General features: G+C 45.0%; 1 protein-coding gene across 3 annotated transcripts in view; it reads left to right on the top strand.

The window, feature by feature from the left end:
* Nucleotides 1-21081, top strand: part of cep192 (centrosomal protein 192) — a 203953-nt gene that overhangs the window by 152343 nt on the left and 30529 nt on the right. For all 3 annotated transcript variants that reach the window (XM_072468422.1, XM_072468423.1, XM_072468421.1), the window contains 5 exons: nucleotides 5479-5651; nucleotides 6166-6289; nucleotides 16882-16987; nucleotides 18154-18352; nucleotides 20568-20647. In XM_072468422.1, coding sequence (XP_072324523.1) covers nucleotides 5479-5651; nucleotides 6166-6289; nucleotides 16882-16987; nucleotides 18154-18352; nucleotides 20568-20647 — 682 coding nt within the window. The remainder of the gene's footprint in view (nucleotides 1-5478; nucleotides 5652-6165; nucleotides 6290-16881; nucleotides 16988-18153; nucleotides 18353-20567; nucleotides 20648-21081) is intronic.

The following is a 21081-nucleotide window of genomic DNA, read 5'->3' as shown; positions in this document are numbered from 1 at the left end:
AGGCCCCCTCCTTCCTGCTTCCCTGTTCCCGCCATGATTACCATAGCGCGGGAACAAAGCCCGCGCTTCCCATTTGGCCCCGCCCCCAATGGCCGGCGCCCCCAGCGCCTCCTCCTCCCTCCCCCACGACATGAGGAAGAGAGAAAAGTTACAGGGTCGCAGGATTAACAACTTGGGAAATCATCTCTTCCCCCTCTTCCCCCCACGTATTCGCCCCACCACTTTGTCCCAAACGTTCTTTTTCTAGCCCGCTTATTCCAGTTTCTCCTCGACAATAAATGTCCACGCCTCTTCTGCCGTTTCAAAGTAGTGGTGTTTCCCTTGATGTGTGACCCACAGTCTTGCCGGCTGCAGCATTCCAAATTTAACCTTCCTTTTGTGCAGCACCGCCTTGGCCCGATTAAAGCTTGCCCTCCTTCTCGCCACCTCCGCACTCCAATCTTGATATACGCGGATCACCGCGTTCTCCCACCTATTGCTCCGAGTTTTCTTTGCCCATCTGAGGACCATCTCTCTGTCCTTATATCGGAGAAATCTCACCACTATGGCTCGAGGAATTTCTCCAGCCCTCGGTCTTCGCGCCATAACTCGATAGGCTCCCTCCAACGGGCCCGTCGGGGCCTCCGATCCCATTAACGAGTGCAGCATCGTGCTCACATATGCCCCGACGTCCGGCCCTTCTGCACCTTCGGGAAGACCAAGAATCCTTAAATTCTTCCTCCTCGCATTATTCTCCAGCACCTCCAGCCTTTCCACACACCTTTTGTGTTGTGCCTCGTGCATCTCTGTCTTCACCACCAGGCCCTGTATGTCGTCCTCATTCTCAGCAGCCTTTGCCTTCACGACCCGAAGCTCCTGCTCCTGGGTCTTTTGCTCCTCTTTTAGCCCTTCAATCGCCTGTAATATCGGGGCCAACAGCTCCTTCTTCATCTCCTTTTTAAGTTCTTCCACAACGCCGCAGGAACTCTTGTTGGTCAGGGCCCCATATTAAACTGCCCCCTTCCGACGCCATCTTGCTTTGTGCCTGCCTTCCTGGCCGCTGCTCTGGAGGATCCACCGCAATCCGGCCACTTTCCTCTCCTTTTTCCATCTGTGTCCAGGGGGGATTCCCTTCTGGTTTACCGCACAGTGTTTTTAGCCGTTAAAATTGCCGTTGGGGCTCCTATTAAGAGCCCAAAAGTCCTTTCCACCAGGAGCTGCCGAAACGTGCGACTTAGCTGGTCATTGCCGCACCCGGAAGTCTTGGGTAACAATTATTAAAGACTGCTTATTAAAGTAAAGAAAAGACAAATAAATGCAAACAAGACTACTCTATATTTGCGAAACGCACACAGTTCCTATATCAATGAACTTGAACTCTGTAAGACTTTTTCTGTTCCCCAAATAATATCCAAATTGAATAACCAACCATAGTTACCACACAGTACAAGGATGATGCTCAAATCTGGGAACCATCTTTTTCCTGGTCCAGCAAATATATTATAAAACTGCTGTTACAAAGGTTTTTTGCACTACCTCGGCTCTAAGACTAAAACGCTTGTTTGCTGTAAACATGGCCTTTAGGTTTAGTAGCTGGAGATTGGCTGAGAGATTTTAACTGTCTCCTAGCTTCTCTGGGTCTGGGCATATCTACCTTCGTTCTTTGATTATGCCTTCTGTGTATTCATCTGTCTTCACCTGTAAACCTCCATGACTATATGTATATCTTATGGACCTTCCCTATCTTAAATAATTTGTTTCTCCTCCATAAGCTATTCACATTTGATTATTATCTAAACATCCGTTCTGAACTTGTTACCAATTGCATACCAATTGAGGCCTTTGAATACTGTCTGGTGTTGTCTCCAGGAACATAGCAAACAACGAAAGCAGATAGACAGACCTAAGTGATCCCATGCCCAAAGGACAGGTCCTGCCACATCCAGTCATGAGTGGTAGTGGATAATTTAACAACTACCTAGAGGAGGAAGCTCCATGAATATCCCCATCCTCGATGATGGAGGACTTCAGCACATCAGTGCAAAAGATAAGGCTGAAGCATTTGCAGCATTCTTCAGCAAGAAGTGCAGAGTGGAAGATCCATTTTGCCGTCCTCCTGAGATCCTCAGCATTACAGACTCTAGTCTTCCTGCCATGTGGTATTATGAAAATTGCTGATGGCACTGGGTTCTGCAAAGGGTATGGCCCTGACAATATTCTGGCAATAATTCTGAAGACCGGTGTTCCAGAACTAGCTATGCCCCAAGACAAGCTCTTCCAGTTCAGCTACAACAATTTTGGGCCCCGTATCTAAGGAAGGATGTACTGGCCTTGGAAAGGGTCCAGAGAAAATTCACAAGAATGATCCTCAGAATGAAGAGCTTGTCGTATGAGAAATGGTTGAGGACTCTGGGTCTGTACTCGGAGTTTAGAAGGATGAGGAGGGATCTTCTTGAAACCTACAGGATACTGCAAGGCCTAGATAGAGTGGACGTGAAGAGGATGTTTCCACTTGTAGGAAAAACTAGAGGACACAATGTCAGGCTGAAGGGTCGATCCTTTAAAACAGAAATGAGGAGGAATTTCATCAGCCAGAGATAGATAGGTTCTTGATTAATAAAGGGATCAGGGGTTATGGGGAGAAGGCAGGAGAGTGGGGATGAGAAAAATATCAGCCATGATTGAATGGCAGAGCAGACTCGATGGGTCGAGTGTCCTAATTCTGCTCCTATGTCTTATGGTCTTAACACTGGCATTTACCTGGCAATGTAGAAAATTGCCCACGTATTCCCTGTCCACCAAAAGGGTGGGCAAATCCAACCTGACCAACCTCGTCAGTCTACTCAACCATCAGCAAAGTGATGGAATATGTCATTAAGCACTATCTAGTGGTACTTAGCAATAACCTACTCACTGACCACTTACGCCGAAACATTGATCAAAGAGGTGAGGTGAGAGTAACTATCCTTGAAATTAAGGCAGCATTTCAGGGAGTCTGGCATTAAAGGACCCCTAGCAAAACTGGAGTAAATGGGAACCAATGGGAAAACTCCCCAATAGTTGGAGCACAAAAGAAGATGGTTGTGGCTGTTGATGTTCTGTCATCTTGGTCCCAGGGAAGCACTGCAGTAGGAGTTACTCGGGGTAATCTCGCACACCCAACCACATTCAGCTGCTTCACCATAAGGTCAGAAATGAGGATGTTCACTGATGATATGGGCAGCACGGTAGCACAGTGGCTAGCACTGTTGCTTCACAGCACCAGGGTCCGAGGTTCGATTCCTGGCTTGGGACACTGTCTGTGTGGAGTCTGCATATTCTCCCCGTGTCTGCATGGGTTTCCTCCGGCTGCTCCGGTTTCCTCCCATAAGTCCCAAAAGACATGCTGCTAGGTAATTTGGACATTCTAAATTGTCCTTTAGTGTACCCGAACAAGCGGCAGAGTGTGGCGACTAGGGGATTTTCACAGTAACTTCATTGCAGTTTTAATGTAAGCCTACTTGTGACAATAACAACGTTTATTATTATTATTACCATTTGCAACTTGGACATTGAAGCATTCTGTGCTCATGTGCAGCAAGTTGAGTGTCTTTAAGACAGAAGTTGATAAATTCTTGATTTCTCGAGGAATTAAGGGCTATGGAGAGAGAGCGGGTAAATGGAGTTGAAATCAGCCATGATTGAATGGTGGAGTGGACTCGATGGGCCGAATGGCCTTACTTCCCCTCCTATGTCTTATGGTCTACGACCTGGGCAACATTCAGGCTTGGGCTGTAAAGTGACTAGCAACATTCAGGCACGCAAATGTCAGGCAATGATCATCTCCAACAATAGAGAATCTAACCATTTCCCTTTGACATTCAATGCTGAATCCCCCTGTCAAAATCCTAGGGTTACCATTGACCAGAACCCAAACTGGGTTAGCCATTTATAAACATGTTCTTTTTTAAAATTCATTTTGCAGGATGGGGTTAGGCCTGCAATTATTGCCCATCCCTAGTTGCCTTTCACAAGTTGGTGGGGAGTTGCCTTCTTGAAGCGTTGCAGTCATTGAGGTGTAGGTATATCCACTGTGCTGTTCGGGAGAGAGTTCCAAAATGTTCTTCCAGCGACAGTGAAGGCGATATATTTCTAAGTCGGGATGGTGAGTGACTTGGAGGAGAATCTCCAGGTGATGGGGTTCCCAGTTTGCTGCTGCTCTTGTCATTGAGATGATCGTGGTCGTGGGTTTGGAAGGTGTTGTCTAAGGAATCTTGGTGAGTTACTGCAGTGCATCTTGTAGATAGTACACACGCCTGCCACTGTTGTCAGAGGTGTAAGGTTTGAATGTTTGTAGATGGGGGAGCTATTAAGTGGGCTGCTTTGTCCTGGATGGTGTTGAGCTTCTTGAGTGTTGTTGGAGCTGCACTCATCCAAGCAAGTGGAGAATATTCCATTACATTCCTGACTTGTGCCTTCTAGGTGATGGGCAGGCTTTGGGGAGTCAGGAGGTGAGTTATTCAACGTAGGATTCCTAGCCTTTAGCTTATAAATACTATATTAATATGATAGTACAAGAGCAGGAAAGAGGCTTGCGATTCTACGAAGACTAACTCATTTCCTGACTCACCAAGCCACTTGCCTGGGTGAGCGCAGCTCCAACGATACTCACTTGACACCATCCAGGACAAAGCAGCCCACTTGATTTGCATCCCATCCACCACCTTCAACATTGAGTCCCTCCACCACCAATGCACAGTGGTAGCACTAACTACCATCAACAGGATGCACTGCAGCAACTCACCAAGGCTCCTTCCACAGCACCTTCCAAAACCATGACCTCTACCACCTAGGTGGATGAGGACAGCAGATGCATGGAGGCATCACTGCTGGCAAGTTTCCCTCCAAACCACACACCATTTTGAGTTGGAACTATCCCACCAGTTCTTCACTGTCACTGGGTCAACATTCTGTAACTCTTCCTGACAGCACTGAGTGCACCTACACCACAAGGTCTGCAGCAGTTGAAGGTGGCTAAGTGTAACCTTCTCGAGGACAATTGGGAACAGACATTTAAATGACGTCTTGGGGTGATGCCCAAATCCGTGAAGTAAGTTTTTAAAAACACACCATAGAGAGTATTCTGAATGTGAAGACAGGACTTTGTCTCCACAAGGATTGTGTGGTGGTCACCTACTAACACTGTCATGGACAGCTGCACCTGTGACAGGTAGTTTGGCCAGGAGGAGATCAGGTAGGTTCTACCCTCTTGGTTCCCTCACCACCTCCCATAGCCCCAGTCTGACATCTACATCTTCTCAGGGTTCAGTCAGTAGTGCTGCAGCCTTTTTTTTTACGCTCTTGGGAAAATAGTCACTATTTGTACATATATACTTGAATAGAATTTAAATATTTATCTGAGAAGTAAATTGGTTTCTTGTTTATTTTTTTTAAAAAGTCAATATGTTTAACAAAAATATTAGGTAAATGACATATTGATCTGATACCATTTTGTTGTAGTGTACTTGGAAGCTCAGAAAGAAATGCATCGTTGGATGTTCTTCCAGTGAGAGGACCGCAAGGTTCTCCATTATCTTTGAATGCTTCTAATCAAATGCCGAACCAGTCACTCAAAGCAAAAGTATCGTGGACTGTACGGCCTGAATATTTAATTCTTTCTGTACCATCAGTTGGTGAGTAATGTTGCAATGCAGTTCTGTTGATGAGAAAATGAGAGGAACCAGACAAATTGAAAATTCTTTTTCCTTTGAAGAAGTAAACGGTGGAAAGGAAACATAACTTGGGTTTATCCCATCCCCTGGGTAATGGGTCATATAAACTGAAATAATACTCCACATTTGAGAAAGCAATATTCTTTATCCAGTGTGGCTACGCAGACTCTTGGGACCATGGGAAATCACAGTATTTTGTAGAATATATGCACTGGTTGTCCATGGGAGATAATGTCTTTACAGCATGTGGTAACCTTAACAGCCACAGACATGTGATTTGTAGGTTTACTTGCAGCACGTAGAAAATATGATGGTTGGCTTATTTTGGAAAGTGATGCCACCATAGACTCTGATTCTCAATCCAATGTATGTATGATGATGTAAATGGCTACCATGGGCTGGCATTGAAGCTTGGAAATTTGATAATGTAAAGTCTCACTACTTCTAATGTTGAAATTTGTTTCTACATTTATAGATGGATCGACGCAGACTGGGCATGTACAGATTATAAATCACTCCCCTAGGTCTTTGTCTTTTGACCTGTCTTGGCCAGCGCACTCTTTAACAGTGACACCCCAACATGGAGTAGTTGATCCAGAGTATGTATAATCTCACATTTTCAATTTAAATGATTCTTGAAGTGAGGGATATTTACGTTGTTGATGATTGTGATTCATACCTGGTAGCATAACAGAAATTTCACTAGCTTGAATTTTTAATTCTGTCTATGAATATGCTGAGGTCTTTAGATAATGGTTGTATTTTACGGTCAGCAATGTGTATTGCAGCCTAACAGCTGCCTAACTTTTCGAGAGCTTCGAACTTTTCATGGTATCAAAATATCCTTTTCAGCACAATGCCTTTTGCAGAGGATCTGGGACCTGTGTGTGTATGGCAAGAACATACAAACATCCAAAATGGGAGCAGAAGTGGGCCATTCGGTCCTTCAATCTGCTCTGCCAATCAATAAGATCATGGCTGATCTGTTTGTGTTTTTTTTTTTGTAATGAATTTAGAGTACCCAATTTTGTTTTCCAACTAAGGAGCAATGTGCCTGCACATCTTTTTGGGTTGTGGCGGTGAGACCCACGCAGACATGGGAAGAATGTGAAAACTCCGCGCGGTCAGTGACCCGGGGCCGGAATCGAACCCGGACCCTCGGCGCCATGAGGCAGCAGTGCTAGCCACTGCGCCGCTGTGCTGCCCGATCTGTTTGTGTTTTGAGTTCCACATTCCTGTCTACCCCCATAACCATAGATTCTTGTTGGGCAAGGGAATCAATCTACCTCTGTATTAAAAATATTCAGTGAGCCTGCTTCCACCGCCTTCTGAGCCAAAGAGTTCCAAAGCTGCACATCCTGCTTGCGAAAAAAATTCTCCTTCTGTCCTATAAGGGCAACTCCTAATTTTAAAACACTGCCTCCTAGTTCAAGACTCACCAGAGGGAACATAATTTCCACAACCATCTTGTCAATACCATTCAGAAACTTGGATACGTTAACCAGGTCAGCCCTCATTCTTCCAAACTCCAATGGAAACAAGTGCAGCCTTTCCAATCTGTTCCACAGACAACCCATTCATTCTAGGTAACCACAGTATGCAAGATGCGGTCTCTGTCACCAATGCCTTGAAGCATACATCCTTATTTTATGTAAATTCCTCTCATAATGCAGGGTAGTGTTCCATTAGCCTTCCTGATTACGTGTCGCACTGCATACAAACCTTTTGTGACTGCTGCACGAGAACACCTAGATCCTTTGCACCTCAGCATTCTGCAGTTGTTCTCCATTTCAGTAATGCTCTGCTTTTTTTTCCTGCCAAAGTGACCAACTTCACATTTTCCCACATTAAGCTCTGTCTGCCAGATTTATGCCTGCTGTTGCTCTTTTTAGCTTTAGTCTATTTGCTCTGTTTACGTCACCTTTGCTCATGAGTCGCCAGGTATCTTTATGATACCGTCACGTGGTTCAAGTTCAGGTTATGATTAATAACACAGCACACCGCTTAGTAAAGATTAAAACAACGGTCATTTATTATATACAAGCAATATTAATACCCTAATACTACTTTCTATATAATAAACCTATCACTACTGGCCAATACTTAACTTAGGAAGAGCCCACCAGGTCAGGGAAACGAATGGCTTGTCCAATCAAATCTGGCCCGCGGGATTCAAAAGGCTTCTACAGGTCGGTGGCTAGGTGTCTCTACCGGATAGCGATCGTTGGATTCAAACTTACAGTTGCCGGTGGCTGGTCTTGCCAAGGTCTCGAGCAGGCGAAGATGAGAGAGAGATCTGAACTTGGACCTTCACTTTTATAGGGCCATGGGGCTTCCCGCCTCCCGGGGCGGCCCTTGACCCTGAGTCCCAAGTGATTGGATTCTGTCCCCAATCTCTGGGGTCGATGTGTCCAATGGTGAGACGATTCCTCGATCGGGGGGTGGTCGCTCACCTGTCTTTGTTTCGGCCACTGCAGGCGCCGACAGGTCTGGCCCGGTATTCAATTGCTAATATGTTGCAATTGTTCCCGGGAATAGCCGATTTAACTGTGGATGTCTGAATAGATTAGCTGCAAACAGTCCTGAATGCAACTGCGGATACCTGGGTTGATGGGCTGTTGATAGCCCTGAGTATCGATCTGGGCTACCTTCCCAGAACCGAATAGGCAAAACTGTCTGCAGCTGCCTGCTTGTGTCTTCTTGGCTGCTTTTCCCAGCAGTCTTTCGGTTTGCCGTTTTAAACTGGGTTTTGGCCAGATTAATCGGAACGCAGCCATTTTACATGGCTACACTGCCCACTCACTCAACCTATCCATATCCATCTGCAAACTCCATAAGTCCTCTTCACAACTTATTTCCTACCTATATGTGGGTCATTAACTGCAAACTTAGCTTCCCTCATTAAATCATTGATCTAAATCATCATATGCTGATCAGACAAACCCCATTTGTGCATAGCCTGTTTTCTGCCAGCCAGCCAATTTTCAATCCAGGCTAATATGTTACCCCCTGCATCATGACCTTTTATTTTTTGCACTAATTTTTGATGTGGAGCCTTACTTTCTGGAAATCCAAGTACAGTACATTTACAGGCTCCCCACTATCTACAGCACATGTTACACCTTCAAAAAACTCTTGTGAATTGGTTAAACATAATTTCCTTTTCATAAAGCCGTGCTGACTCTTCCCAGTTACTTTGGGCTTGTCTAACTGCCCAGCTATAACCTCTTAATCTATTCCAACACCTTCCCCCGACACATCAAGTTAACTGGCCTATGGTTTCCTGTTTTATTTGCGTCCCTCTCTCCTTGAATAGAAATATTGAATAGAAAATAGAATATTTTCTACTTTGCAGTTTGTTTGGAACCTTTCCAGAATCTAAAGAATTTTGGAAAATTGACACCAATGCTACCATCTCATTTGGCACCTCCTAAGACCCTGGAATGAAGTCCATCAGGACCCAGAGATTTGTCAGCCCACAGCTCTCCTCAATTTTCTCAGGACTGCTTCCCTAGTGATTGTATTTTCACCAAGTTCCTCTTGCCCCTCCATCTCCTGATTTGTAGCTGTTTCTGGAATAGCAACAGCCTGTCTCTTAAACCAGCCAAACTGAAGGATACCGACTAAACTTGTATTGAATTAAACGGATGGGTTTGGGTCTGGGGTGAGGGAAGGTGGCAGGGTGTGGGGTTGTAGTAGTGGAAAGGTGGTTAAAGTATCAGAAACCTTTTAACAACCCAAAACTGCTTCTAGCCCACCCATTTCTGGCTTGAATGGAAGTCAGGCGCATTGCAACTTTATAAATATGATAAGTAAGGTTGTGGGCCTCATTGTCATTCTATTTCTGAACTTTTACTGTTGTTGCCCATATAATCTGGCAGAATCCTCCCTTTAAGGAAGCTATGTATTCAGGAGTGTGTACTTCTGTAATTGGGCTCCTCCACCAAAGAGCGCCTACATTCTGAACGGATGAGACTCCACTCATTCAAGAATTAAAGATTTTTGTTTTAGCAGTATTTTATATTTAGAACAAAGAAATTTACAGCACAGGAACAGGCCCTTCGACCCTCCCAGCCTGTGCCGATCCAGATCCTTTATGTAAATCTGTCGCCTATTGTTCAAGGATCTACTTCCCTCTGTTCCCCGCCCGTTCATATATCTGTCTAGATGCGTCTTAAATGATGCTGTCGTGCCCGCCTCTACCACCTCTGCTGGCAAAGCGTTCCAGGCACCCACCTCTGCGTAAAAATTTTCCTCGCACATCTCCCTTAAACTTTCCCCCCCTCACCTTGAAATCGTGACCCCTTGTAATTGTCACCCCCACTCTTGGAAAAAGCTTGTTGCTATCCATCCTGTCCATACCTCTCATAATTTTGTAGACCTCAATCAGGTCCTCCCTCAACCTCAGTCTTTCCAACGAAAACAATCCTAATCGACTCAACCTTTCTTCATAGCTAGCACCCTCCATACCAGGCAACATCCTGGTGAACCTCCTCTGCACCCTCTCTAAAGCATCCACATCCTTTTATGCCATTAGCAATTCATGGCGGATAACTGGCGTGTCGGGAGGGAAGGGCACATGGAACTACAGCTACCCCTCGTTTAGAACTCCTAATGTTTTCCTTATTTAAAAACTGCATGATAAATGAAAATAATTTCTCCGTAAGAAAACCATGTAATAAAGGCAGTTTACATTGTGGATAGGTCGCCAACTCTTATTGACTTAACCCGCTACCTTTCCCAAGCCCTCACTCACTCACAATAGGGGTGGCAAGTGGGTAGGTTGGGCAGTGAGGTGGCGAAGTAGCAGTAAGGTTTTTAAAAGACCAAGTCTGTGCAGGAACAGTGCCTGTCACTCGGGGAGCGCCCCTAAACTACAAACTGCTAAAATGTTATTAGAAGGCACTTTAAATTGGATAACTGAGCCACAATCTCATTCACTTCTGTTGAACACGGAGCTCCAATTCCAACTTCTGAATTTTAAAAATTCAAGTCAGTGTTTAGTTGTTGTTTATTTTCCAAAATGTTTGTTCTTAATATAAACCTACACACATAGAAATTAATACCATGCCCCTATATGGGGAACAGGAGGATTTACTTCAGGCACTTCTGTTTAGTCAATGTCATCGAATAGTATAGCATGGCGAGCATTTGTCACATTGAGTTTGTACTGCCTGTTTAAAAAGCTATGTAGATATACCCGTTCTTCCCCAAATCCCTGCTTTGTTTTCACTTAATTGGACACTGCATTCCAAATCCCAGCTAGCTGTGTAAATCGAAGATTGTTTTCTCACTACCCAGAGTTTGTCCCTGAACCATATTTCAGTTGTCATTAGCAGCTTTTATCTATCTTTAGCATAAGAAAGGTTCAATTAGTCAGTCTTTGGTTTCTGAATGGTTAGATATCAATATGCTTATACTTGTTCTGGTATGTTTTTTGCATAACTTTTGTCTGTCTTTGGAGTACATAGAAACATATATAGAAAATAGAAGCAGGAGGAGGCTATTTGGCCCTTCGATCCTGCTCCACCATTCATTATGATCATGGCTGATCATCAAGTTCAGTACCTTGATCCCGCCTCCCCTCTCCAATTTCCCTTGATCCCTTTAACCCCAAGAGCTATATCTAATTCCTTCTTGAAATTACACAGCGTTTTGGCCTCAGCCATTTTCTGCGGCAGTGCATTCTACAGATTCACTACTCTCTGGGTGAAGAAATGTATGCTCACCTCAGTCCTAAAAGGTTCACCCCTTATTCCCAAACTATGACCACTAGTTCTGGACTCACCATTATGAACATTCTTTCGACTTAGTTCCTCCTCATATGACAGTTCTGCCATCCCAGGAATCAACCTGGTAAACCTTCCTGCACTAGTTACAGAGCACACAATACTCCAGGTGTGGCCTCACCAATGCCCTAGACAACTAGAACATAGGAAAATACAGCACAGAACAGGCCCTTCGGTCCACGATGTTGTGCCGAACCTTTGTCCTAGATTAATTATAGATTATCATAGCATTTACAGTGCAGAAGGAGGCCATTCGGCCCATCGAGTCTGGAAAGAGCACCCTACCCAAGGTCAACACCTCCACCCAACACTAAGGGCAATTTTGGACAGTAAGGGCAATTTATCATGGCCAATCCACCTAACCTGCACATCTTTGGACTGTGGGAGGAAACCGGAGCACCCGGAGGAAACACACGCACACACGGGGAGGATGTGCAGACTCCGCACAGACAGTGACCCAAGCCGGAATCGAACCTGGGACCCTGGAGCTGTGAAGCAATTGTGCTATCCACAATGCTACCATGCTGCCCTTAAGAACAAATTAATCTACACTATATCATTCTACCGTCATCCATGTACCTATCCAATAGCTGCTTGAAGGTCCCTAACGTTTCCGACTCAACTACTTCCACAGGCAGTGCATTCCATGCCCCCACTACTCTCTGGGTAATGAATCTACCTCTGACATCCCCCTATATCTTCCACCATTAACCTTAAATTTATGTCCCCTTGTAATGGTTTGTTCCACCCGGGGAAATAGTCTCTGACTGTCTACTCTATCTATTCCCCTGATCACCTTATAAACCTCTATCAAGTCGCCCCTCATCCTTCTCCGTTCTAATGAGAAAAGGCCTAGCACCCTCAACCTTTCCTCGTAAGACCTACTCTCCATTCCAGGCAACTTCCTGGTAAATCTCCTTTGCACCTTTTCCAAAGCTTTCACATCCTTCCTAAAATGAGGCGACCAGAACTGTACTCGGTACTCCAAATGTGGCCTTACCAAAGTTTTGTACAGCTGCATCATCATCTCACGGCTCTTAAATTCAATCCCTCTGTTCATGAACGCTAGCACACCATAGGCCTTCTTCACAGCTCTATCCACTTGAGTGGCAACTTTCAAAGATGTATGAACATAGACCCCAAGATCTCTCTGCTCCTCCACATTGCCAAGAACTCTACCGTTAACCCTGTATTCCGCATTCATATTTGTCCTTCCAAAATGGACAACCTCACACTTTTCAGGGTTAAACTCCATCTGCCACTTCTCAGCCCATCTCTGCATCCTATCTATGTCTCTTTGCAGGCGACAACAGCCCTCCTCACTATCCACAACTCCACCAATCTTCGTATCGTCTGAAAATTTACTGACCCACCCTTCAACTCCCTCATCCAAGTCATAATGAAAATCACAAACAGCAGAAGACCCAGAACTGATCCCTGCGGTACGCCACTGGTAACTGGGATCCAGGCTGAATATTTGCCATCCAGCACCGTCTCTGACTTCTATCGGTTAGCCAGTTTGTTATCCAACTGGCCAAATTTCCCACTATCCCATGCCTCCTTACTTTCTGCATGAGCCTACCATGGGGAACCTTATCAAATGCCTTACTAAAACCCATGTACACTACATCCACTGCTTTACCTTAATCCACATGCTTGGTCACCTCCTCAAGGAATTCAATAAGACTTGTAAGGCAAGACCTATCCCTTACAAATCCATGCTGAATATCCCTAATCAAGCAGTGTCTTTCCAGTTGCTCAGAAATCCTATCCTTCAGTACCCTTTCCATTACTTTGCCTACCACCGAAGTAAGACTAACTGGCCTGTAATTCCCAGAGTTATCCCTATTCCCTTTTTTAAACAGGGCCACGACATTCGCCACTCTCCAATCCCCTGGTACCACCCCTGTTGACAGTGAGGACGAAAAGATCATTGCCAACGGCTCTGCAATTTCATCTCTTGCTTCCCATAGAATCCTTGGATATATCCCATCAGGCCCGGGGGACTTGTCTGTCCTCCAGTTTTTCAAAATGGCCAACACATCTTCCTTCCTTTCAAGTATTTCCTCGAGCTTACCAGCCTGTCCTCTCCAACAATATGGCCCCTCTCATTTGTAAATACAGAAGAAAAGTACTCGTTCAAGACCTCTCCTATCTCTTCAGACTCAATACACAATCTCCCGCTACTGACCTTGATCGGACCTACCCTCGCTCTAGTCATTCTCATATTTCTCACATATGTTTTTTGAAGAATAAAGGGATTAAGGGTTATGGTGTTCGGGCCGGAAAGTGGAGCTGAGTCCAGAAAAGATCAGCCATGATCTCATTGAATGGCGGAGCAGGCTCGAGGGGCCAGATGGCCTACTCCTCCTCCTAGTTCTTATGTTCTTATGTGTAAAAGGCCTTAGGGTTTTCCTTGATCCTACCCGCCAAAGATTGTTCATGCCCTCTCTTAGCTCTCCTAATCCCTTTCTTCGGTTCCTTCCTGGCTATCTTGTATCCCTCCAGCGCCCCGTCTGAACCTTGTTTCCTCAGCCTTACAGAAGTCTCCTTTTTCCTCTTAACAAGACATTCAACCTCTCTTGTCAACCATGGTTCCCTCACTCGACCATCTCTTCCCTGCCTGACAGGGACATACATGTCAAGGACACGTAGTACCTGTTCCTTGAACAAGTTCCACATTTCACTTGTGTCCTTCCCTGCCAGCCTATGTTCCCAACTTATGTACTTCAATTCTTGTCTGACAACATCGTATTTACCCTTTTCCCCCCCCCCAATTGTAAACCTTGCCCTGTTGCACGCACCTATCCCTCTCCATTACTAAAGTGAAAGTCACAGAATTGTGGTCACTATCTCCAAAATGCTCCCCCACTACCAAATCTATCACTTGCCCTGGTTCATTACCAAGTACCAAATCCAATATTGCCTCCCCCTGGTCGGACAATCTACATACTGTGTTAGAAAAGCTTCCTGGACACACTGCACAAACACCACCCCATCCAAACTATTTGATCTGAAGAGTTTCCACTCAATGTTTGGGAAGTTAAAGTCACCCATGACTACTACCCTGTGACTTCTGCACCTTTCCAAAATCTGTTTCCCAATCTGTTCCTCCACATCGCTGCTACTATTGGGGGGGCCTATAGAAAACTCCTAACAAGGTGACTGCTCCTTTCCTATGACTGACTTCAACCCATACTACCTCAGTATGCAGATACTCCTCTAACTGCCTTTCTACAGCTGTTATACTATCTCTAATTAACAATGCCACCCCCCCCCCCCCCACCTCTTTTACCACCCTCCCTAATCTTATTGAAACATCTATAACCAGGGACCTCCAACAGCCATTTCTGCCCCTCTTCTATCCAAGTTTCCGTGATGGCCACCACATCGTAGTCCCAAGTACCGATCCATGCCTTAAGTTCACCCACCTTATTCCTAGTGCTTCCTGCGTTGAAGTATACACACTTCAACCCATCTCCGTGCCTGCAAGTACTCTCCTTTGTCAATGTTCCCTTCCCCACTGCCTCACTACACGCTTTGGCGTCCTGAATATCGGCTACCTTAGTTGCTGGACTACAAATCCGGTTCCCATTCCCCTGCCAAATTAGTTTAAACCCTCCCGAAGAGTACTAGAAAACTTCCCTCCCAGGATATTGGTGCCCCTCTGGTTCAGATGCAACCCGTCCTGCTTGTACAGGTCCCATCTTCCCCAGAATGCTCTCCAATTATCCAAATACCTGAAGCCGTCCCTCCTACACCATTCCTGCAGCCACGTGTTCAACTGCACTCTCTCCCTATCCCTAGCCTCGCTATCACGTGGCACCGGCAACAAACCAGAGGTGACAACTCTGTCTGTCCTGGCTTTTAACTTTTAGCCTAATTCCCTCAACTCGTTTATTACCTCCACACCCCTTTTCCTACCTACGTCGTTGGTACCAATGTGCACCACGACTTCTGGCTGCTCCCCCTCCCCCTGAAGGATTCTGAAGACAGTAACTGCAGTAAAACATCTGTATTCCTATACTCAAATCCACCTGCTATGAAGGTCAACATACCATTTGCCGTCTTTACCGCCTGCTGGATCTGCGCGCTTACTTTCAACGACTGATGCACAAGGGCACCAGGGTCTCGCTGAGTATCCATCTCTCTCAATTTACACCCATTCAAATAATAATCTGCCTTCTTATTTTTGCTACCGAAGCGAATAACCTCATTTATCCACATTTTACTGCATTTATCATGCATGTGCCCACTCACTCAGCCTGTCCAAATCCCGCTGAAGCATCTCTGCATTCTCCTCACAGCTCACCTCCCACCAATTTTGTATTATCTGCAAATTTGTAGATAATACATTTAGTTCCCTCGTCCAAATCACTAATATATAATGTGAGCAGCTGGCGTCGTAGCACAGAATCCTTCAGAAACCTCTAGTCATTGCCTGCCAATTATGAAAAGACCTATTTATTCCAACTTTTTGCTTCCTGTTTGCTAATCAACTTTCTATCCATCTCAAGACACTACCCATAATCCTTTGCACTTTACGTTTACATAGTAGTCTGCTATGTGAGACCTTGTCGAAAGCCTTCAGAAAGTCCAGGTAAAGGGCAGCACGGTAGCACAAGTGATTAGCACTGTGGCTTCACAGCGCCAGGGTACCAGGTTCGATTCCCTGCTGGGTCGCTGTCTGTGCGGAGTCTGCACGTTCTCCCCGTGTCTGCGTGGATTTCCTCCGGGCGCTCTGGTTTCCTCCCACAATCCAAAGACGTGCAGGTTAGGTGGATTGGTTATGATAAATTGCCCTTAGTGACCAAAAAAGGCTAGATGGGGTTATTGGGTTACGGGCATGGGGTGGAAGTGAGGGCTTAAGTGGACTCGATGAGCTGAGTGGCCTCCTTCTGCACTGTATGTTCTAAATCACATCTACCAGTTCTCCCTGGTCAACTTTACTAGTTAGGTCTTCGAAGAATTCTTGTAGATTTGTCATGATTTCCCTTTAACCCGAACAGGCGCCGGAATGTGGCGACTAGGGGCTTTTCACAGTAACTTAATTGAAGCCTACTTGTGACAATAAGCGATTTTCATTTTTTTTTTCCATAAATCCATGCTGACTTCGTTTGATTATACCACTGCTTTCCAAATGCTGTGCTATGAAGTATTTGATAATGGACTCTTAACAATTTTCCTACTACCAACGTTCGGGTCACTGGGGTAGTTCCCTATTCGGTTAGCCAGGGACGTGCAAAGGCCGGATTACTAAGAACCAGTCCAATACAAAGAGAAAAGTTCAGATCAATGGTTAATAAATGTTTATCTGACAAAGTTTATCAATAAGAATTTAAAATTTGCAAGGTTTCTATTTTGATTGTTATGTGAAAAATAAGCTATGTTTTTTTTTTCAGGAGCCACTTACTAATTCTTGTAAGTCCAAATCCTTCTCTCGTTGCTAAACCTTCTGCTGTACCATGGAGTGGACAGATCTATGTGCACTGTGACAACACACAACAGGTAGGAAATGTATAATTTAATGACTGTGATTTTTTAAATTTTGTAGTCAATTTTGTTGGAAACATTATTCTCGAGACTGTTGTGTGCACAGGTAAAGGTTAGTTCCCAAGTAGATTAGCCAGTAAAAACACAATGAGAACTGCTTAAGTGCAACAGAGAAACTTTCATTGGGTAATCTATTCGTATATTTTTAAAAGTTTATTTTTGCCCCTTTATTGCTTTATCTAGGCCAGTAGTATTGCATATAAGAATTATACCCTTTTTAAATAAATTTGTGTGAGCCCAAGTAAGGTGTTGCCTTTCCTTGCTAGTTTCTGCAAACAGGTCATGGCTGATCATTTACCGCCGTGCTATTTTCTGCACTATTCCCTGTACTGTACCCATTTCCCTTGATAACATTATTGCATGAAGTCTGGTCGCAACACTACCAGAAGGACGTGCATGCTTTGGAGAGAGTGCAAGGAAGGTTTACCAGGACATTGCCTGGTCTGGAGGGTGTTAGCTATGAGAAGAGGTTGAATAAACTCAAGAGTTTTTTCGTTGGCAAGAAGGAGGCTGAGGGGGAGACCGATAGAGGTCTACAAAATTATGAGAGGTATAGACAGGGTGAATAGTCAAGCTTTTTCCCAGGACTCGATTACAAGGGGGCACAGGTTCAAGGTGAGAGGGGGAAAATTTAGGGGAGATGTGCAGGGAAAGCTTTTCATGCAGAGGGTGGTAGGTGCTTGGAACACTTTGCCAGTGGAGGCAGGCACGATAGCAACAAGTTCTCCACATGAATGGGCAGGGAATGGAGGGAGACATCATTTGGGCAAAAAGTGGTCGGTCTAAATAAGGAATCTGGATTGTTGCAGGCTTGGTGGGCCGAAGGGCCTGTTCCTGTGCTGTAATGTTCTTTGTTCTATTAGTATCTAGAAATCTATCAATCTTTCTTGACCATAATGAGCTCCCATGAATTCCAAACAAAATTCGATGCTGTGGCATTTCCTCCCTTGGCCAGGACTGTCCTTTAAACCCACTGTGGGCCAAGCCCTTGGTTTACCCCTCCTAATATCGCTCCAAGTTCTAATTCTACAAATTAATTCACAGATACCTAGATCCTTTATTTCAGTTATCTGCTGTACATTGGCCATTACCTAACATAAATGTTTTTATTTCCTATTCAGTTAATTAAAGTACAAATCCGAGAAGATGTTATAATGGACGTGTCTGCAGCTGTATTAAGCCCAACTGCAATGTTGGATACAGAACCTTGGACACCTAACCTCCATCTGGAAAAGCCTCTGTTAAAGTCCCCTCCTACCAAACTAAAGATAAAGAACAGAACTATACGTTTTTCCTCAACAGCAGCTGGTTCTAGTTCAGGTAAAAATCAAGACCTTTATTAACTGTGCAGGCTGTATGGTGTTTGCGTGATTCATGTGCATTTCAAGATAAATTGAAGCGTGCACACCAATAGGTCTGCGAGAATAGAGTCAATTTGTCCTTGGTTACATCACACAGAAGGATGCGATTTGGCCCATTTAGTCCTTGGTGACTCTCCAATCCCCAATATTCCATTCCTCCCCCCCCCCCCCCCCCCACACACACACACACACACATGCACACTTTTCACCCCCTCAAACTCCCATTCATGCCCCCTTTCAAGGGCAATGTCCCCCAGGCCTTACCCCTACAGTGCCAAGCGTTACAGACTCTTGTCGGTTGTGGCAAGGCTTAAACAACATAACTGACTACAAAGCGAAGCCGAGCAGAATCTCCAGCAGCAGCGCACCCCTCCCTGATGAACTCCATGCATTCTCTGCTTGGTTCAAGAAGGAAACCATCAAACCACTGTCGACTGCCCCAGCAGCCCTGGACACACCCACACCCACCACCGTCACAGCTTCCGAAGTCAGCTTGGCCTCCTTGAAAGTGAACCCTCGGCAGGCGACGGGCCCGGACAAGGTATCTGGCCATGCACTCTGATCCTGCGCGGACCAGCTGGCAGATGTGCGCACAGACATTTTTAACTTCTCCGTTCCGAGGTCCACACCAGCTTCAAGAAGACCACCATCGTACCAGTGACAAAGAAAACCCAGGCAACATGCCGCAATGACTATCGTCCGGTAGCCTTGACATTGATCGTAATGAAGTGCTTCGTGAGGTTGGTCATGACGCACATCAACTCCTTACTCCCAGAATGCTTAGATCCACTGCTATTCGCATACCGCCGCAACCGGTCCACAGCAGACGCCATCTCCCTGGCCTTACACTCGTCCCTGGACCATCTCGACAACAAGGACTCCTACATCAGACTCCTATTTATTGACTACAGCTCTGCCTTCAACACCATAATCCCAGCCAAGATCATATCAAAGCTCCAAAACCTAGGATTTGGCTCCTCACTCGGCAACTAGATCCTCGACTTTCTGACCCACAGACTACAATCAGTAAGAATAAACAACAACACCTCCTCCACGATAGTCGTCAATACCAGGGCCCCGCGAGGCTGCGTACTTAGCCCCCTACTATATTCCCTGTACACATACGACAAAATGTGGCTCCAACTCCATGGGTCAGATCTCGGACAGCGATGAGTCAGAATACAGGAGGGAGATAGAGAACCTACTGGAGTGGTGTAACAACAACAATCTCTCCTTCAATGTCAGCAAAACTAGAGCTGGCCATTGACTTCAGGAAGCAAAGCATTGTACGCACCCCTGTCCGGTCAATGGGGCCGAGGTGGAGATGACTGACAGCTTCAGTCCACCAAAATCTGTCCTGGTCCACCCACATCGATACTACGACCAAGAAAGCACAACAGCGCCTATACTTCCTCAGGAAATTTTAAATTTGACATGTCCACATTGACTTTTACCAACTTTTACAGGTGCACCATAGAAGGCATCCTATCTGGCTGCATCACAGCCTAGTATGGCAACTGCTCGGCCCAAGACTGGAAGAAACTACAGAGAGTCATGAACATCGTCCAGTCCATCACCCAAATCCACCTCCCATTCATTGACACCTCCCCCTGCCTTGGGAAAACGTGCAGCATAATCAAAGACCCCTCCCAAACCGGGTTATTCTCTCTCCCAACTTCTTCCACCGGGCAGGGATACAAAAGTCTGAGAAGACTCACAAACAGATTCAAAAACAGCTTCTTCCCCGTTGTTACCAGACTCCTAAATGACCCACTTGCGGACAGATCTGATCTCTTCATACACCTTCTCTACTGAGTAGTACTACACTCCTGTATGCTTCACTCGTGCCTGTGTCTTCTGTATTTACATTATGTATTTTATGTTTGCCCTTTAATGTATTTTATTTCCATGTGCGGAATGATCTGTTTGAGCTGCTCGCAGAACAATACTTTTCACTGTACCTCGGTACACGTGACAATAAACCAATCCAATCCAAATAACAGCTCCTGTAATAACAGAACATTCCTTCAGTACTGAACTGTGATGGCAGCCTAAGTCTGGAATTGGCTTTGAACTGACAGCCACCTTATCAAGGGACTGAGCCAAGGTTGACACAGCACAAAAGTGTTATTATTGGTTTTAAAATTACTAACAATGTGTTAATCTCAACACAGAATCCTTATTGGAAATTGAAAATGATGGTGAAGAAACTGTGAAATGGTTTTTATCGTCATTTGCACCTCCATATGTAAAGGTGAGCTAGCGCAATTACGGTTTCTCAGATCAAGAAATCCTGTTTCAGTAGGTTTTGCTTATTTCCCAGGCCTTAGAATTTGTAGATGTTAAATCAAAATTTTCATCTGAGTAGTTTGTCAGTATTGTCTTCATTATGATTGCTAAAACTTATCAGAAGAGTCCACAAGTATAAAATTAGTTTTTCAGGTGCAGTGAGGTATTTCGACAGTAATTAGGATGTTACTATGCAGATTAAACATCCAGTTACACCTCATTCAACTGTTATAACTTTCTTCAAGGGTTTTTTCCCAGTAAGGCTAATAACTTTAAATGGCAGGTTTTCATTAGTTCAAATTACTACTTGATTGCGGACTACGGCGCACTGTGGGGAATGTGACAATTTCTGCATTTAACTGCAGACTTTGGAGCTTACTGTCCGTTTCAATAGATAAC

The sequence above is a fragment of the Scyliorhinus torazame genome, chromosome 11 (genome assembly GCF_047496885.1).
Source record: "Scyliorhinus torazame isolate Kashiwa2021f chromosome 11, sScyTor2.1, whole genome shotgun sequence".
NCBI lineage: Eukaryota > Metazoa > Chordata > Chondrichthyes > Carcharhiniformes > Scyliorhinidae > Scyliorhinus > Scyliorhinus torazame.
Note: the sequence above shows the minus strand (reverse complement) of the source record. Positions and strands in the feature narration are given on the sequence as shown.